Source organism: Lupinus angustifolius, chromosome LG16 (assembly GCF_001865875.1).
Source record: "Lupinus angustifolius cultivar Tanjil chromosome LG16, LupAngTanjil_v1.0, whole genome shotgun sequence".
Lineage (NCBI taxonomy): Eukaryota > Viridiplantae > Streptophyta > Magnoliopsida > Fabales > Fabaceae > Lupinus > Lupinus angustifolius.
This window is the reverse complement of record NC_032024.1, coordinates 20296570-20316821: the sequence shown is the minus strand read 5'-3', so window position 1 is coordinate 20316821 and position 20252 is coordinate 20296570. Positions and strand designations below refer to the sequence as shown.

At 31.8% G+C, this 20252-nt stretch overlaps 4 protein-coding genes across 6 annotated transcripts; 3 read left to right on the top strand and 1 right to left on the bottom strand.

The window, feature by feature from the left end:
* LOC109329845 (60S ribosomal protein L24) lies at nucleotides 237–18759 on the top strand. 2 transcript variants are annotated; one of them, XM_019563705.1, is made up of 7 exons: nucleotides 237–349; nucleotides 660–735; nucleotides 831–932; nucleotides 1120–1268; nucleotides 1405–1558; nucleotides 7490–7499; nucleotides 18749–18759. In XM_019563705.1, exons 1-5 carry the CDS (start codon nucleotides 339–341, stop codon nucleotides 1556–1558), a joined length of 492 nt encoding a protein of 163 aa, XP_019419250.1. In that variant the 5' UTR covers nucleotides 237–338; the 3' UTR covers nucleotides 7490–7499; nucleotides 18749–18759. The 2 variants fall into 2 exon arrangements, with proteins under 2 accessions (XP_019419250.1, XP_019419249.1); XM_019563704.1 differs by lacking the exons at nucleotides 7490–7499; nucleotides 18749–18759 and having other exon boundaries at nucleotides 1405–1829.
* On the top strand, nucleotides 6950–8732 carry LOC109329842 (3-ketoacyl-CoA synthase 1-like). Its single transcript, XM_019563699.1, has 2 exons — nucleotides 6950–8645; nucleotides 8685–8732. Exon 1 carries the CDS (start codon nucleotides 7018–7020, stop codon nucleotides 8632–8634), a length of 1617 nt encoding a protein of 538 aa, XP_019419244.1. The 5' UTR covers nucleotides 6950–7017; the 3' UTR covers nucleotides 8635–8645; nucleotides 8685–8732.
* Nucleotides 10937–11491, top strand: LOC109329846. The gene has a single exon (XM_019563706.1). It carries the CDS (start codon nucleotides 10972–10974, stop codon nucleotides 11404–11406), a length of 435 nt encoding a protein of 144 aa, XP_019419251.1. The 5' UTR covers nucleotides 10937–10971; the 3' UTR covers nucleotides 11407–11491.
* LOC109329843 (heterogeneous nuclear ribonucleoprotein Q-like) lies at nucleotides 13082–17201 on the bottom strand. 2 transcript variants are annotated; one of them, XM_019563700.1, is made up of 9 exons: nucleotides 17147–17201; nucleotides 15751–16188; nucleotides 15524–15640; nucleotides 15263–15403; nucleotides 14999–15175; nucleotides 14168–14372; nucleotides 13774–13952; nucleotides 13577–13662; nucleotides 13324–13459 (listed from the first exon to the last, which is right to left on the bottom strand). In XM_019563700.1, the coding sequence occupies exons 2-9, from the start codon at nucleotides 16150–16152 to the stop codon at nucleotides 13324–13326; spliced, it is 1443 nt and encodes a 480-aa protein (XP_019419245.1). In that variant the 5' UTR covers nucleotides 16153–16188; nucleotides 17147–17201. The 2 variants fall into 2 exon arrangements, with proteins under 2 accessions (XP_019419246.1, XP_019419245.1); XM_019563701.1 differs by lacking the exon at nucleotides 17147–17201 and having other exon boundaries at nucleotides 13082–13459; nucleotides 15751–16152.

The window sequence follows — 20252 nt, the reverse complement described above, 5'->3', positions numbered from 1 at the left end:
AACAATTGTAAATAAATTATAAAAGGTATTTCTCTCTCCTCTAAAAAAAGATTAGTTTTGTAAGAATCAAGAAAATATAAAAACTTTTCTTTTTAAAAGTGCCCAAATATTTATGATAATATTGATTCTCATGTTTATTTTAAGAAAATAAAATCCTAACCAAATTTATTTTGGAAACGAATTCCAAAAAAAAACATACCTAGTTGATATTGGGCCTAGAAAGTGGATAGTACATAGGCCCATTATCTTTCAGCCCAAAGATTAATCAATATGCATAGTGCAATGTATATACAATAAAGAAATTTTGATTTCTAGGGTTTCCATCTGAAGCAACAATCATGGTTCTCAAGTATGTGCTTCTTTATCTTTTGTTAAATTTCACTATAATTCTTTTGATTTTGTTCTATTCATCGAAATTCTTCAAAAAAATTAGTATCCTCATTTGCTTTGTAAAACACATATAGAAATGTGCAGAAAAAAAATTAGATTGGTATTAGAAGAAATTGCAGAGAAAAATTAATCAGAAACCAAGTTTTGTAGAATGGTATTCTAGTTTCAATGATAAAAATCTAATTTTTAGTATTTTTATAGTTTCAATGATAAAAACCTGATTTTTAGTATTTGATTTTGATTCTGATTTTGGTACTTTTATATCATAGGACTGAACTTTGCCGATTTAGTGGGGCGAAGATATACCCAGGGAGAGGTATCCGATTTATTCGTGGCGATTCGCAGGTTATATAAATGTATATGATTTAGTTTGGAATGATGTATTGCTTTATGTATGTCATTTGTGTTAATATTTGTTATTATGATGTTTGATTCAATAGGTTTTTCTGTTTGTGAACTCGAAATGTAAACGATACTTCCACAATCGGTTGAAGCCATCGAAGCTCACCTGGACCGCCATGTATAGGAAGCAACACAAGAAGGTGGTCATTTTATTCAAAGTCTTTGTAGTAAACATAAAGTTCGTAACTCGCCGAATCGGAATTGTCATTTATGATCTTGGTAGAAGGCTAAAATGTTGTACTTTGGAGTTTACGATATGCCAAGTACATGTCTGATTTTGCATGAATTTTAGTTGAATTTAATTTTTGTCTGAATTTGATGTTTTAGGATGCTGCTCAAGAAGCTGTGAAGAAGAAGCGTCGTGCTACCAAAAAGCCATACTCTAGGTCCATTGTTGGTGCTACTTTGGAAGTTATCCAGAAAAGAAGAACTGAGAAGCCGGAAGTTCGAGATGCTGCCAGAGAAGCTGCTCTTCGGTGTGTTTTTTATACGTATATTGTTGATGCTAATTATGATCTCATTTGTTTCAGTCTGTTTTTTTATATCGGAGTTTTGCTTTTCGGATACTTGTATGTAACATATTTTACTGTATGCAACGATGATGATGTGCAGTGAAATTAAAGAGAGGATCAAGAAGACAAAGGATGAGAAGAAGGCTAAAAAGGCAGAGGTAGTAGCCAAGTCACAAAAATCAGGCAAAGGTAATGTTTCAAAGGGCGCTGCGCCGAAAGGTCCCAAACTCGGAGGTGGAGGTGGGAAACGCTGAGTTTCGAGGCTACTTCCATTTCTAGTACCATTTAATCGAGGTCAAAAGCTTATCTACTGGTACATTTTTATTTGTATGTTAAATCGATCTATTTCGCTGTTCTGTCGAACCTGTGTCGGAGTTTAGGTTAACCTGGTAATTGAATGAATTTTGCGATCTGTGCTAATTTCGCAAGGTTATGTTTAGGTTTGTTTAAGTTGCCTTTATCTTAGGCATTACTACATTGTGCAGTGATTAGACACATTGAATCAAATATTGTGAAGATTGTTAATAATTCTGTGTAATGAAATTGCAATAAGCTTCTGAAGCCAATGCATTAGTGGTGCATTGAGACTAAGTTTTCATCATTCCCTCTGCATAATTGGACTATTTCTTTTCAGTTTTCTAATTTTCTTGATCTTAAAATAAATTGGTGGTGACCCTTTCACTTTTCAAAAGCATTTGTTTATTACATTATGATCTTCATGGTGTTCAATTAGACCAAATCTTTACTTTGGAATGTGTGATATTTTGAGTTTTCTAGTGAAGGGACATAGTTTGTTATATGTTGTTGTATTATTATTATCTGGTATGCACAAAAGATCAAAAAAGAAGTAATAGACTAAATCTTTTGCTCCTAAATCTTGATTCTTAGATTCTGCATGACTTAAGGTGAAACTCCTATCACCTTAAGGCTCTAGCACATTTATAAAGAGACTATAGAGTAATTCATTCATTACTTAAAACACCAAGGACCCCATAATGATTCATATTTTATTCAAGAACATTGATTTGTTTGTATAACGTAACTAAGAATATTCCCTCACCATATGGATAAAGACTATTTTAGAGTGTGATTATTCCATCGAATAAGTGTTGCTATTGGAAATCGAGAATTTGACCTTTTACTCTATCCATTAAAAACATTGATTGAAACGGTTTTTGTAGTTGGGAAGAGATTTAGTAATGTTTGTCACTACATGCATGTATATGAAGGGAGCACATTTGTTGTCCTACTAATTTGTGTCACAGTTTTATCTTAAATAATTTTTTCAACCAATGAGATTTCCTGGTACACAGAGTAGTATAAAAAGTGGGATAACAGATATGCATCCGAATACGAGAAAGGGTCAAGTAAGAAACTACATGGACAAGTTATTTTCATTACTTTAGATAAAGCATTTCAATGGCTTTATTCCATTTCTAAAATCTTACTTGTGATAGTTTCTTGGCTATTCAATTCCAAATCTTGCAATTCATTTTACTATAACAAGTGAGAAAAAATAATCTAAATTAAATATTGTGTATGGCTAAAATAATCTTCATTACAATCTTACTACTCACATGCTTAATTCTAATACAATGGTTTCATTTTAGAAATAGATGCCTAACAATAAGTCCTATTTCAAGGGTAATAATAAGTGTATTTAGAATGAACAGAGATTTATTGTCTCAGATCCTGTCTCATATGATGTATTACATCAATGATAATAAATCAATAACAACAATAATAATGAGGGTTTAAATTTTTTAATTAATATTATATTTTTCATTGGTACGAGACAATATATAAAACAAAAATGACAAATCTCTATTCATACTAAGCTAATTCATGACTCCATTTAGAAGTCTCATGAATAATTTGATTACCCTAAAAAACAAGATCATGTCCCTCATCTCGAACTTGTCTCGAACTTGTACATATGTTTTAGAGTTACTAAATAAACCATTATTTTAAATGATTCTGACCTTTTGATTTGTATCCATATCAGTGATTTAATTTGCAGCTGCAATATTGTGGTTGTGGTGATCGGCAATTGCGGTGTGATTCCGAATCACACTGATGTGGTTACATCGGACTGCAACGTAACCGCATCAGACCACAATGTAAACGCATTGGACCGTATTTGGACCGCATCAGGCCGTATCAAATTCAAAAATAGTTTTTTAATCATAAAATAATTCACACTGCAATGGTCGGAATGACCGCAATGCAATCGCAGTAACTGCAACCATTACTGCAACCACAATTTAAAACATTAATCAATATAAAGCATACAATTATGAGGAATATACCTCCATCCCAACTTATATATACCCCTAAAACTTATGATTAATAAAAAGAAAACGTGTTTGAATTGATTAACCACTTAAATTAATTTGCAAGACCCTAGTTCTTAAAGTATCAATTAATTCCATTCATGGAAATTGATAATCAACCATGAAAAAGATGATCAGAAAAGTGATTCTAAACAAAGACAAAATCTACTATAAACGTGTTTCTAACTTTATAAAAACAAGTTGGTATATTCAATGCTTATCTGCATTATTTTATTGCACAACAACTCATAATTGAACAAAAGGAAAAATTAATGTACCTATCAGTTTGATTCATCGTTAGTGTATTATCTACTATTTATATTTTATTATTCATAAGAAAATGAATACAAGTGAATGATGGATCATTATCGAATATTATAAATGTTTACCTTGACAGTGTATAGATATTACACTAATCGAATAATATTAAGTCAATGGTTAAATATTTTAATTTCAGAGTGTAATATTTATGCACTTATGATGTAAAAGTTTATACACAGTCAATATATCATTCACCATTCATTTATATTATTATTTTTAAGAATCAACAATGATTAAAAACGAATGATAGATAATAGAATGACACTATATAAAACTCATACATTCTCCATCGCACATTATTTTTATCCTGATTTTAAACATAAGTTTGGCATTGTGTTGACCAATGACCATAAAGAATTAGAGTCAATCATATAGAAAATGCAAGATGAATTGAATAGGGTTGGTGAACTACATAACCTCATAAATATTTAAAAGCTTGAATATATCAAAGACTCATAAAGAGTAACAATTCCCGATGAGGACTTTATGACATACCATGAGTCCATGACTTCTGAAAAATTAAAGTTCTGAAAATGGATAACATAAACTCAAAAGGTGTGAACTTTGAACTTTGCTCCTAAACTTTAAGCTATAGGAATTTACAAATATAACTATTTAATTTTATAGTTTTGTGCTAATTGATGAATGAATTAGAAAAATAGTGGTGAAAAACTCTACTAGATCTTTAAAATAATCAAAAGTTTAAGAGTTCGATTCTGGAAAGTAATACTTATTGTGGAATAAGGATCCTCTCCATTAATGGAGAGACAAGTATATGTTTTTGCACTTGTTTTTAGTAGCAAAAGTGTAATTTCATTATAATCAAAAGGATATATGTGTCATTGAAAATTACATTTCTCTTGATTTTTTGAAGCATCTGTCTCTTCATTCATGGAGAGTATCCTGACTCCTTATTGTGATGGACAATCACACATCCCAAAACGAATTAATTTCTTACCAAATGGTAAAAGTATCTTTGATAATATAAAAAAAATCGGATAGACTATTGGCAAGTTTAATTTGTTGGCCTAAATCATTTTTTCCACCAACCTATATGAGAATATTATGCAACTTTACCTTAAAAGTCAAATAGTTTCTGATTTCCACCATATACAAATTTTTGAATGATTTACATTTAGATCAACTACTTTACATTTAACATAAATATTTTTTTTTTGTTTCCATGCAATGAACTCAAGAAATTGAGCATTCCCGTGATCACCTATGTCACATGCATATGTACATCTTTGGATAGTGATTGAAGGAAAGGTATTGCCTTTTAATGGTTATAAAGGACCTATAATCAAATTGACCCTTCAGAAAATAATATCTATTTTTATGTGCAAATCAAACTTCAAATTTTGGATAATATTGTCGCCGATTAATATAATTAAGGATATTCTCTCACCATATGAATAAAAAATTTATCATTTTTAAAATATATAATTATTCCTCGTGACAAGTGTTTCTCCTAAAAATTTAACATTTATCATGTGGCCTAGTACAATATCAGATATATCTAGTAAGTCTTACATCACTTAATTAATACATTGTTGGAATAATGTGAACGTGTTGATGTAGCTAAACATAGTATTTATTTCTAGCTTTTTTAAATGAGGTTGAGCTTTTGACAAGTTAGCACAAAATCATTAATTGTACCAACAAATCATTAATTTAATGGTATAAGATTCTGTTAGATTCTCAAAATATTTAAAAGGTCAAAGTTTGATTCCTGTGAACAATAATTATTGAAAAACAATCACGTACTTTGAAAGAGATTAATTCTTTATATATATGTGAGGAAAAATTCTTAATAGTACAAAAAAAGAGATCATTAATTGTCCCTTGATTGCTAGCCACCAACACCTACCAGCTTTTCATCTAAGTTTCTCAAATTTCCTTCTATGCCTATTATCTTGCTGGATTATGCACATGACATAACTACACCTTCCATGGACCCACCAAATATATATTTTTGGTTACATTAGCGTGTGATAAACCCTTTACTTATTTTCCAACGGGTAATGCTTCAACTGTTATATGTTTGATTTTTTTAAGTCTCGAGTTCGAGTCTTGTAGATGAAAAAAATATCAGCTGTGAGAGTTAGCCAACATATCTGTGGATATTCTCAGCTCGGATAGAATTGCCTCTAGTACGATATACATGTCGGAAACAAGAAAATTCTTTATTTATTTCTATTTCAATTTCATTTCATACGTCAAAAGGACCAAAGACAAAAAAATATAATGAGAATACTTAATCCTTGTTATGGGAAAACCCCACTCCCTTTTTTCTTATAGTCAATTGTCTCTTAACTTCAATCACGCTATATACTACTATTTGCTATAAATTTCAAAACCCAAAATCAAGTTCCTTTGCTTTTCAGTAAAATAATGCATGTCATAATCATAATCATTAATTCTTTAAAAAAATTACTTCAACTGAATAGTAGATAACATATTAATTATGCATAAATATTTATACTGATAATTTATAAATATTACACTCAAAATCATTTTGAATAGCACAATAGTTTCTCAAAAGTGGTTTATATATACATATGTATACCCTGGGCCACAGGCCGACTTATTGGTGTGGCGAACTTATTGAGCTAACTGGAAATAAACCGAACCGAACCAAAATCTAAACCAACTAGGTGCCCGATTTTTGCTCGACTTTTTGTCCGGAATCAACCTTTTCACTTGTGAAAATAATATTATATACATTTATTATCCTCATATCATATGTAAGTCTCGTGTACTGATCTACTTTTTTCATCGAGTTTGAGACGATAATAAGACAAAAAAATTAAGCAGTTAGAGGTTACTATCAAAAGCCCCCATGTGGTACAAAGTCTAATTTTTATTATGCGTCAAAGATTAGTTTATTTCCATTTCCATTTGAGCAATTAATTGCAATCATATTTTAGTATTTTCCAAACGCAACCCATTCCTTTATAAACCAATACAAACACAACTTCTTTGAAACAAAAACACATAACAAGAACAACATAGATTAGAGAGAACACATTGAGAAAATTAAGAAAGAAAGAAAGAAAATGAACGGTGGTAGCAGCATAGGCATGGATAAGGAAAGATTAACGGCTGAGATGGATTTCAAGGACTCAACCTCCGCCGTCATCAAAATCCGGCGACGGTTGCCGGATTTTCTCCATTCCGTTAAGCTCAAATATGTGAAGTTAGGTTATGGCTATTCATGTAACACAACCACCATTTTCTTCACTCTTATATTCCCTCTCTTCATCACCCTTCTCTTTCAATTCACCGGTTTAAACCTCAACCTTCACCACCTCACACACTTCTTCTCCGGATCGAACCGGACCGTCCAACTCGACTCATATACACTCGCATGTTCATTACTCGGCATCTTTCTCTTCGGCCTCTACTATGCCAAACGGTCTAGACCGGTTTACTTAGTTGATTTCTCATGCTATAAGCCGGAAAAAGACCAGAAAATCTCGGTCGACGGCTTCCTCAAAATGACTGAAGAACTCGGTGCTTTCGAAGAAGAAACCCTTCAGTTCCAAAGAAGGGTTTCTTCTAAAGCTGGTTTGGGGGACGAGACGTATTTGCCGTCTGGAATTACGTCTCGTCCACCAAAACTTAACTTGCAAGAAGCAAGGATTGAAGCCGAAGCGGTTATGTTCGGTGCGTTGGACTCTCTGTTTGCGAAAACAGGAGTCCAACCAAGGAACATTGATATATTAGTAGTGAATTGCAGTTTGTTCAACCCGACTCCGTCGCTTTCGGCTATGATTGTTAATCATTACAAAATGAGGAGTGACATCAAGAGCTACAACCTAGGTGGAATGGGTTGTAGCGCGGGTTTGATTTCAATCGATCTCGCGAAAGATCTATTGAAAGCAAACCCGAACTCTTATGTTGTTGTAGTAAGTACAGAGAACATAACTCTTAATTGGTACTTTGGAAATGATCGGTCTATGCTTTTGAGTAATTGCATTTTCCGTATGGGTGGTGCAGCGATTCTTTTATCGAATAAGGGTTCGGACCGGGTTCGGTCTAAATATGAATTGGTTCACACGGTTCGAACCCATAAAGGTGCGGATGATAAGAATTTTAATTGTGTCTATCAAAAAGAAGATGAGAGTGGAAAAATTGGGGTGTGTTTGGCTAGAGAGTTAATGGCAGTTGCTGGTGATGCTTTGAAAACAAACATAACAACGTTAGGACCGTTAGTGTTACCGTTTTCTGAGCAATTTATGTTTTTTATGTCCCTAATGAGGAAGAAAATTATGAAAGGTTCGAGGGTAAAACCGTACATTCCAGATTTCAAGCTAGCATTTGAGCATTTTTGTATCCATGCTGGTGGAAGAGCAGTGTTGGACGAGTTACAAAAGAATTTAGAACTCAGTGAGTGGCACATGGAACCATCTCGGATGACGTTGCACCGATTTGGGAACACTTCAAGTAGTTCACTTTGGTATGAGTTGGCTTATACTGAGGCTAAGGGTCGGGTTAACAAAGGAGACCGAGTTTGGCAGATCGCGTTCGGATCCGGTTTTAAGTGTAATTCGGCAGTTTGGAAGGCGGTGAAGGCGATGCCCGCCGTGAAAGACTGGCGGGGCAACCCATGGGATGACTCGGTCGATAAGTATCCGGTTCATGTTCCTACTTCTATTGGTAATACTAGTTAAGCTTATTTTTTTTCTCTTATAAGGAAGTGGAGGTGTTTGTTAATTGTTATTACTATTAATTCTTGTTATTATTACTTGCTAATTGTTATAGCATTATTAATTAACTAATTGTTATAGGGTTATTAATTAATGTACGTGATCATTATTTGTGTTTAATCTATAAAGTTCGCATTCAAATGATTCAATAGATGTTTATTTAGATCAAGTAATAAATAATAGTACACTGTAGAAGCTCCCTTTTGTTACATTATTACAACTAGCGTGTTGACATGCACTATCGTGTTTGTCAACCCGCTTTCCTATCGTTTGTAATGTATAGTTTGTATTTTCTAAATTCAAATATAATTTTTTGCGCTAAATTTACGGTTGAATTTATTTAGTTGGTCTAATATTCAATTTTTTAAATACACTTTTAAAATAAGAAGATAATAAGGATAAAATAAGAAAATAATATTATATGATTTTTTGGTAGAAATAAAAAGATATTGAGGCAAAATAGGAAAACACAAATTACATCATGATGAGTGATTATTTTGTATTTTCCCTTTATTAATAGTATAGATATACAAATTTGATATTTCTGTCATTTTTTATTATCCACTTATTCGGTCACATACTCACATTATCAACCACATGTAAGACTTATTATTAGTGGGTCATGAGAGTGAAGACTTTCACAGTCGAGTCATCATATTTTGAACAAAAACTTTAAGATAATTATTTTATAATTTTTTTGCATGTATAAAATATTTCACTCATCTTATTATATTCAATATATGTTTTCACACTTCAATATACTCAACAATAAATTATTAATTAAGTGAATAATTAAGAAATAGATGGAATATAAACTTGAACCTAAATTACACATTTAAAAAAAGTTAAAGAATCTAATTCCAAAAGTCATTTCCATGAAGGATGTGCCAAACCAGCATAATTACCACAAAGGGGTTTGAGTTTCATAACTTACTCTTTATGATTTATAATTCATAAAAAAAATTCCAGAATATGTCAAAAATAACATTTTCTATAATCATTTTATCAAACATAGCCTTAAGGTTGTATATAATTTTTTTAGAAAAGTAACAAGATATATATAAGGTGAAGTATATATATTTTTCTCATGTGACATTAAAATTTAGTATTAGTATTTTTTTCATATGTGAACTTATTAAAGTTATATACTTTTTTTCTATGAGGAACACATCTGTTATCACATTTTTTGTATCACTATATGTTTCATCACATCTGATTGATTGAAAAATTATCTAAGTTAAAATTGTAATTATTAAATATATTTTTGACCAATCATATCTTCTGATACATAGAGTAGCACAAAAGAATGAGACATCGGATGTGGACATTTTCCCCTATATCATAAGAAAGGACATGATTCATTAGAAGTGACCTATGGTCACGTATGTGTTTTTTAAGAAAAATAACACTTACATGACATTTAAGGTAACATGTGAAATTTCTTCCTATATGTGACCTAATTAGGCAAAGCTAAACAATAACTATAAGTTGAAAGAGTAGGGGGATTCTCATGTATAAGGTTGGCAAGCTATTTTTTTGTGTTTCAAGGAAGAAGCAATTAGTTTATGTTAATTTTAGAAGGAGTTTAATATTTGTGTGGTGTGAGTTTAAAGTTTTTAACATAATATATCATTATTATTTTATTTAAAAGTGTTAATAATAATTGATACATGAATAATGAATAGTGAATAATATGCTAATAATATACTTTTTTTTACATTGTTAATATATCAATGTTGAGTTAAAAAAAATTGTCATGGAATTATTTGGTTTGAGATCTAATTTAAACATTTAATAAAATATATCAACTCAACTTATCAAATTAATAGTAGGGGTTCAAAATCAGATAGAGAACATATTTTTTTGGCATAATCAAAGTAACTTTTCATTACTAACAAGTTGTTGGTCTAATGAGTGTAACGTTCCACTAGATTCTCAGAATGACTAAATGTTAAATATTCAATTCTTGGAAATAATACTTGTTGGAATGAATAATCATACACTCAAAATGATTAATTTCTTATACAAAAAGACTAAATGATTCATAACAAACGATTTAAAATCCAATGAGTCTTATCTCATTTGATTAATTAGTACAACATCAATTATTTATTTATATTACTATAATGTAAGGGCAATTGAGAATGAAAGATAGATAATAGAATAATAATGTAAAAAAATGCTTACATTGTCGATGAATAATTTCTTTTTCTCCAATAATAAAAATAGTTTTGAGCCTACATTATTTTAAATGTGCGGAGAAGTTTAGAAACAACACAACCTAAGAGACACAAAAAAAACATGTGGTGTGTGTTTCAGTTCCTCTCTCCATTCCACGTTCCACCCCTCTCACTTTCACCCACCACCTCTCTTCCACGGCGGCGCCACCGTCCCACCACCACCCCACAAATCGGTAACTTGGGTCATAACACCTTCATCACCACCGTTCCAATTCCAAAGCAAAAAGAGATAAAGAAAGAAGAAATTGAAGAAACACAGATAAGTGGATCAGATGTATTATTAGCATTGCAAAAAGCAAATTCTTTTAAGAAGAAGAAACAAGTGGAGCAGAAGAGAAGGGTTTTATCCTCTGTGGACAATTCCATTGAACAAAAACAACACCAAAAAAGTGGTGTAGATTACACTAATGTTGCACCACTTTGCATAAATAATCAATGGGGTGCTAAATTGGATGAGTTAGAGAAACTTCTTTGTGAGCTTTCAGATACTATTTGATTTCTGCTTTTTAATGTTATATGTAAACAAAAAATTATGAATTTTTTCTTTGTTAATATAGAAAAAATGGTTTTTTTTCATTCAATTTTGCTTCCTTTTGATTTGGTGTTACATATAAACTGAAAATTTTACATATTCTTTTGCTTTCTTATAGTTTTCAAGTAGTTGGGGAGTTTTTGGAAGTGCTTATTTGACTTTAAGGAGAATAGCTTATTTATAAAAGTAGCTTGTGATAATAAAATTTGAACTTTCTACAAGCTTATTGAAAAAGCTTATGAAAATAAGCTAAATAGAACTTTTAGGAATGTCATGAGCTACATTTATAAGCTTAACCTTATAAGCTACAATGGATTCTTCGTTTTTTAGTTTCGATTTGGTTTTACTTGATACCGAAAGTAGTAGGCATAATTTATACGGTTGATGCAATTAGTTAGTTACTCATACGATTAGAGTTGTTTGAAAGTTGAAAGTTGAAATTGCATGTTCTGTTCTAGTTTGATATGTATCAATGTTAAGTTATTTGTAGATGTTCAGTCTTGCAAAGTTTCCGATTTTCGATCCTAAGCATGAGGGTGTGTGTTAACTGTTAAAAGTCTCATATTGATTGAGTATATGATCAAAGAACTGTTTATATCGGCTCGTACAACGCCGTGTGGGATAGCTTTTAGACGGAGTTAGACCGAATTATTTAACGTCGCGATATCAAAACTAGCTTTTAATTGCAGCAACTTCATTAACTAACATAATCTATAGAATGTTTAATAAGTGGGGATGGGATTTTTCTTCAAGATTATGTCAGTTTAGAAGAATTGAATTCTGGCTTCGGAGTTGAGTATTTAATTTTATTATGTAGTTTTGATATCTTGAATATTCTGCTGTTTAACATATATGTGCTTGATAGGCTTTGTAAGATTCTGATATAAGTTTAAGCACTTATTGTCTTTGTTATGCATCAATTTGTGTGTTTGTTTTAGATTTTTCTTGAAAATAAGCTATTTTATGCTTCTTGAGAATTGCTTTCTTGTTTTAAGTCTAAACAAATGGAGCAAGCTTGACAAGGTTTTAAATTGCGATCATGACTGTGGCTACTTTGCGTCTATTGTAATTGCTCTGTCTCGTAGAAAAATGCGAGCGCAATTACGAAGACTACCAAAACCTCGACTTTCGGACTCAATTGTGTAGCTATCTAGCTTTTTTGGTAGTGAACTGCATTTTAGCAGCTTAATTGTGTATGTATAATGAATATGATTTTTGATAGAGCACTATAGTGTCGTTCGATCTATGTAGCCGATCTTATTTAATGGGATAAAAGGTTGACTGTTATTGTTAATGTACATATATGTAAGTACTGAACCTGTAATATGGAATCTCCTTCCAGTCAAGTAGAAAGGCTTCACATGAAAAATGTTCACTTGAGTTATATTTAGTCTTATATATGGTTTATTTATACACTGCACAAATTAATCAACTATTACCAACAATACATTAGTCTAGTGGTGTAAAGCCTCACCGGATCCCTAAGGTCGAGAGTTTGATTTCTGATAGTGACACTAGTTGGAAAAGACAATCACGAACCCCGAAAATTTTTCTAGTATCGAAAAACATCATGATTTCATTTTGAAAGTTAGATTTCTCTAACAGTTCCTAAGCCTTAAAATTTGTCAGTGCATTAACAGAAACCAAATCAGCATCATTTTCTACTAAAATGTAACACATCTTAGACCAAAAATAGACACCAACATTCATAGTTAATAAAAGTATCACTTTGCTCCTAATCCTAACTTAGTTTTCTCTTTATATTATTTTTCTTCTTTTCCCCTTTAGGGATTGATAGGAGATTTTTTGTCACTGTATTTAGAAGAAAATTTTCTGTCTCTAGTCTCAAAAATCCCCTATTTACCAAAATGCCTTATCCGACTAATAAGGCCGGTACCTTCTACTTCGATTGCCATCATCATTGCCATCACCACCTCGCCTTCCGTGACCATTTCGACCATCGTTTCGATCGTTTCTACGGGGTCGAGCAGGTGGCCCCTGTACACCGGGCTGTTGACTGCACAATGGTATAAGGATCAAGACTTAGTTACAAATAATGCAAAAGTGATTTGATCAAATATGAGATGATTGATATAAGGAAATGAAACTGTATACATGAGTAGTGAAAACTTACAGGACATAGCCGATTTGGCCATCGGGTAATACCATCGGAACCATCTGCATGCCTACTGGCATTGGACCCCGACCATATATCATAGGCTGTTCGAATACGCATAAGAACACATGAGATGCAAACAAATTAGAACAAATAATAAACCAGGAAGCAAACTCGTTAATAGTAAATATACGTTGTAAGTTGTTGCTTAATACCTGATGATAACCAGCAGAAACACCATATCCACCCTCTCCAGATCCATAAAGATTGCCAGAAAAGGCACCATACGCAGGAGGTGGAAGATGGTTTGAATGAAATCCGGGATTGTAGGCATAACCTCCATCATGTTTTTTCTCGGCTTGAGGCTTGGCAAGAACGACTTCAAGCTCTTGGCCTGCATTCAAATCCATTAAATATATTTAGGAAAACATAGTGAATACATTCAAATAGGATCATTTTTGACAGAGAATGAATATGGATATGGCTTCACGGCACCCCGGTTGTTACTTTTAATGTAGAATTTCCCTTAATAAGAAAAAAGAACGAAAAACAGAAGACAAAATTGAAGGGATAACAGGTTTATAGCTTAATATTGCATAGAAAGATTACCATCGATTTCATATTTCTCTGTATCTTTTATAGCTTCCAATGCACTTGACCTCTCCGCATAATGAATGAAACCAAAATCACGTTTTGTTCCAACTCTACCAGCTGGCATGACCACTTTTGTTACTTCTCCGTGACGACGGAATAGTTCCTTCAGTTGTTCGGTACTAACATTCTCAGGTATGTTTTTCACATATAGAACTTTAACCTGAGAATTTCAGAGAGGAAAAAGATCGAAAATAAAACACCAATCAACTAATTAGTTCCTCATGCACACACCACCCAAAAAAACGTAGGTAACATAAAACACTGACTTATTCACATTTATGATGCATTCAAACAAATATCAACCCCTTTCTTAAATAATACCAATATTATGAAAAACCTCTCTGCCATAGTAATTTCAGCAATACAATGTAGCCCAAAAAACCGAAGACACGGTTACAATCACAGTTCTGTCAAACTTCTCTGATAGAAGGGCAAAGCATCGACTGGACCGTGATCCAAAAGTATCGGGCTCAAATGAAAGAAGGAATTCTATATACTTCCATAATCTTGGATTACATTGCAGATAAACTTCTGATACAACACAGGTTTTTTCGTGTTTTCTGAGCTATATATCAAAAGCAAAAAGAAATCGTGCGTACCCATTGGTTTGGGCTCTACGGAGAGAGAAGCAAAAGAAAGTGAAGAGAGGGGAGGAAAGTGGAGTGGGAAAAGGGAAGCAAGCCGTATTACATATAAATATCCAATCAAACACTTGACGCGATGAAAGGTAAAAACAATTTAAAGCAACTTTTAGCATTTACTTTCCACTTTCATATAAGAAATTACCTGTGAAGAAGCAAAATGGTCAGGTGAGGTCTTTGGATCAGCCCATGTGACAGAAGGGGAACTACCATCCAGCTTAAAACTCGTATTAGACATCTTCTGCCGTGAATAATCAGCACATGCGTTATTGTAATACGAAACAAAAGCAAAACCACGATTCCTGCTTGGATTCAGAGGGTCCTGTAATAAACAGAAATTGCGAGCAATAAAGGGTTAGCCCCACAACAGTTTAATATAAGGTAGTAGCACAATTAGTTGAAGCCGAACCTTTTTGAGATCGATGTTTTCAACTCCAGGACCAACATTCTCAAGGACTTTCCTAAACTCATCCTCTGTCAAAGTCTTTGGAATACTGCCTATGAATAGTTTGTGTTTTGTTTCAGACAAAGAACACCTCAAAGTTTTACCCTGACATCATGAAAAAGTTAAAATTAATTAAAACTTATCACCAAAAGAAGACTTTTGACCGAAAATTATCTTGAAAATTAATTAAAAAGGAATCATATTTTCAGAAACCACTGTGAATACCTTAAATTCCTTGTTATGTATCTCTTCAATGGCCTTTTGCGCGACCTCTTTTGTTTTAAAAGCCACAAAAGCATAACCCTTGTTTACTCCGGTGTCCTTGTCTTTCATTAATCGGACCTGAAAAGTAAAAACAAATCAAATGCTTATTCACGATCTTAAGTTTTATCCCACCTGCCAAAAGGAAAATCTTGTTTAGTATTGGAAGAACAGTGGGTCAAGGTTCTAACCTCAATAATGTCACCCATCGACTCACACAATTCCCTTAAATCATCTTCATGTGCATCCCGAGGCAGACCACCGATAAAGACCTCGGAACCATGAGGAGGATGGGCAAGAAGTTCATCGTGCTTCTCTTTCTCCTCTTCATTAACAGAAGATGATTTTTGTTCATTTTCGACAATTTCATCAGCAATGTCACTTCTTTCGGCTTGAGGCAATTGGTCTTTTCCACCAGCCTCTGCTGCTGACTCTTCACCCTCATGTTCATCAGCACTACCTTCAGCGTTTTCATCTTCACTTCCATCGACTCCACCATCGTCTATCTGCTCTTCAACATCATCGTCAATTTCTTCCATATAATTTTCCTCCTCAAAGTCCACACGCTCATTAATTTCTGCACCTTCCGACATGACTAGCTCAGAATTTTGTCATAAACAGCTGGATACCTGCAGGTTCACACAATAATCACGAAATCTGCATGAAATACTAGCTAGTTGGCTACACGATTAACAGCACATCCACCGCAGAGAATTGGAAGAATTTAATGTAAGATAATATGTTTTTCGAAGAATGTATATCATTTTCATTCCTTCATAGGGGTTGTGACAACTGATCCGATTTTCGGTTACGCGACTATAGGGTTTAAGGTGGGACACATATGAAAGACACACTGACTAATAACACCAAGACATGGAATAAAACCTACAATCAAAAATGCTTTTCAAAAACAACCCTATGCTCATTTGGGATTATAAGAAGAATTTTGTTAAAATAAGTTTATGAAAATTGCTTATGCTCTATGTATATACTCTTTTTAGCTTATTTCAACAAGCTAAATTACCCAAACACAGATTATTCCAATCATTCATTTTACTTTTTGACAAACTGGGGAATTGCGAATTGTGACCCTAAAAAGCAAACACAAAGTGGGTAAAATTCACATAAAATTATTCATTTTATTTTCTCAAATATTCCAAGTTCTAAACAATAAAAAATGATTCATTCTTAAAGGTTCTTATCCAAAAATCAAAACTTTATATTTATCCAATGCTGAAAACAAGAATGCCAACAAGAATTAAACGAATAGTAGAAAACAAAATCCAATTAACCATTCAAAATAAACAAATAAATAAATAAATAAATAAATAAATAAACCAATCATGTGCAAATCTAGGGATGCATAAAAACCCTATAGAATTGGATTAAAACCCTTTGATATGAGTGAAAAGATGAAAAAATGATGAAAGATTGAATCTTTTGTAAATGGGGTTGTGAAATTGATTAAAGAGAAATAAAATGGAATAAAATAGATGAAAAATAACAATAATAAATAAAAAAAGGAGTGATTTTGCAATGTATAATAACAAAAGTAACATAAAAAATGAAGAGGGTTTCAAGAATTACTTGTGTTTTGTTATTCTTATTCTTCTTCTGTGTCTGTGTTTTGTGTCTCTGTGTGAGAGAGAGAGAGAGAGTAATGTTGTGTTGAATAAACCAAGAGTTTTCATTTTGCTCCAATCATTATTTGCCACGTTTCAATTAACCATGCCAGGTTCTTTTATTTTTATTCTTTTATGTTAGTTTTTTACTTTTTTTATATAAGGCAATTAGGGATGACAATAAGTATTCTGACTCATACGTATTTATCGATAATAATCATAAGTGATCGGGTCTGAGTCTAGTTTTTGCATTTACGGGTAGATAGTACCAAAAAATTTAAATTCATTGTTGAATTAAATACTTGATAATAAATAAATTGTAATCATAACTTTGATGTAATAACACATTTTTATGTTTGTTTGAGTAAAATATTTTTGTTTAATTGACAATTTAAATTATGTTTTGTTATTTTTCTTTTTTCCATTGTCTAAACTAACATATAAGATTATATGAAATGAATGAATAATTTTATAAGTACTTGCAATTATTTTTAATATTTTCTAAATTTATTAGTATATACGTACTCACTAGGAGAGGTGTTAAAATGGGCAGACTGAGCTAAAAGGTTATGATACAATTTATGTATATCAAATTGTAACTCTGGTTATGACAGGTCGACTCGCATAAACTAAAAAATATTTATTTAAATTTTAACATATTTAATCTATTTAAAAAATATATTATTCAATATTAATGTAAAACTCTTTTAACACACTTGTTATGTCTCATGCAACCTTATGTTTGAGCTAAGATGTGATGTGAAGTCCACATATATGATTTTTAGCATAACTATTTTTATTAAATCTCTCATTTTTATTAGATTGTCGATCTCTAACAAAATATAATTTATAACTTCACTTTAATATATAAATCTCTGGGCACAATAAAAAATATTATCTTTTGTATAATACTTATCAACACTTTCGTTGTGAATTATTATATTAAATTTGGTTATGGAGTTATATATGATAATCAATTATATTGTCTTTTGGTTTTGTTATAAACGTTATTTTCTTTTTATGTTTTTGTTGTAGAATCTAAATATAATTAAATACACAATGAAAAAATGAAAATTGAAATCTATATGGTTTAATATATTCTCGTTTGATTAATTGATTTGATATATTATCTTATTATGAGGCTTAAAAGGATATTGCGCAAAATAGGAAAAATAATATAATGCTTAATTTTATAACACTATTATAATTTATAAATATTTATTCAGATACCACTCTACTTATTCACCTAATACTTAATACCAAATCAAAGGTTCCAAAAAACATTAAAAAAACAATAAAAGCGGGTAGCCTCGACATGGCATAAATTTTTGGGTTTTAACGGACCCGCCCATTTTGACACCTCTACTCACTAGGTGCCAATGACTCACGAGTTGTACATTCAACGAGTATTCACATGGATTTGGGTCTAAAAACGAATGAACATGACATTCAGGTGCTACACCGCATGGACCAATCCATATCCATTGTTTATATTTTAGTTTTGAGTAAAGACCTGATATCTCAAAAATTTTGCGGATAACTTATATTCATGACATTTGAGTATTAGTTTCGATTTTTACTTTTTTGAAAATCAAATTCGCACACCCAAATTTTTACAAAGATCAAAGTGAGTATTCACTATTTAATTTTTAAATTTAAAAAATATGTTTCATAGCCATCACAATTTTAATCTTTGGTTCATATTTTATCTTGCATCTTTATCAATTAAATTACTTCCAATAGATAGGAAAAATGATGTGTTTATGTTTATATAGTGAGATGAGTATATAGATGATAATAAAAGTAAAGTAAGTTGGAGAAAGTTTACAATTTTTATTACACAAATAATGGAACTCTAAAGAGAATAGGTGGGAAAATAATTCCTTTTCTTTCAACTCACTTCATACACTTTGTTCAATTGGAAAGGAGAGAGTGGTAAAATAAAGTGAGAGAGAGAAAATTGAAACACAATGAACTTTTACATTATTTAATAGGAAAATGAATAAAGAAAAGGAAGAGAATATATTTTTTCTCATTTTATTTTTGGTTGGGTAGGAAATAGAAATTTGATAGTTTTAACCATACAATTGTCTTGAAACTAAAGAGAATGGTATATGGTGTTTTTGCATTTGTTGTCTACAGAAAGAAAGGGGAAAAATTGAGGGGAGAGAAATTATACAAAAATGTTCTTTTTCTTTTCTCCTTGTATGAGGAAAAAAATGAGAGAGATAGAGTGAAATGATAAAAACAATATATTTAATCTCTTTAATATTCTCTTTATTAGATGGATATTTTTGTTAATAAATTTTTTATATCTACATTTTTTTTTCTTCTCTCTTTCTCTCATGCCAATAATATAAAAATTTACTTCATTTCTCATGTTTTTTTCTTTTTCACCTATTCCATCTTTCTTTTCTACTCTTCAACCAAATTAACACTACGCCAAAATAGTAAAACAATAACCCTTAAAATTATCATTCAATTATGGTTATTGGGTATTGTCTATGTGAGTGCAGTAAAATATAAGATTATATTCAACTATTAAATAATATGCAGCCTAGCAAATCCAAATTACAGCAGCCTCAATTACAGCAGCCTCAAGCCCAAGTCATCATTGTCCAGCAGCCTCAATTACAGCAGCCTCAATTGCAGCCTCAGTGTGGTTTCTTAGAGCACAAGCTAACCAATTCTAGTAGTTAGTTAATTCTGTTATTCTGTTATTTTTCCATTCCGTTTTTCTTTCTTCTTTCTTTCTCTTGCTCTCATATATATAAGAGAGCAATCAGATTCATAAAAATACAATAAGAAGGACATGTACATTGCAAGAAGATATATTCAATTCATAAACTACATGGAGATTTCTTCCTTTCCAAGCTATATGGTATCAGAGCCTTCTCTTTGAAGGTTCTGGTTTACCTATGCTGCGCATTCTTATAATCAATCATTCTTCCAACCTTCTATTCTGCTTCTATTCTCCTTCTGCAATTTTTCTTCCAAAACTCTTGAAGACCCTGCTCACTAACAAATGGCAGAGAGTGTTGAACAAGAAAGGGACCAGCAAGCCATACAGA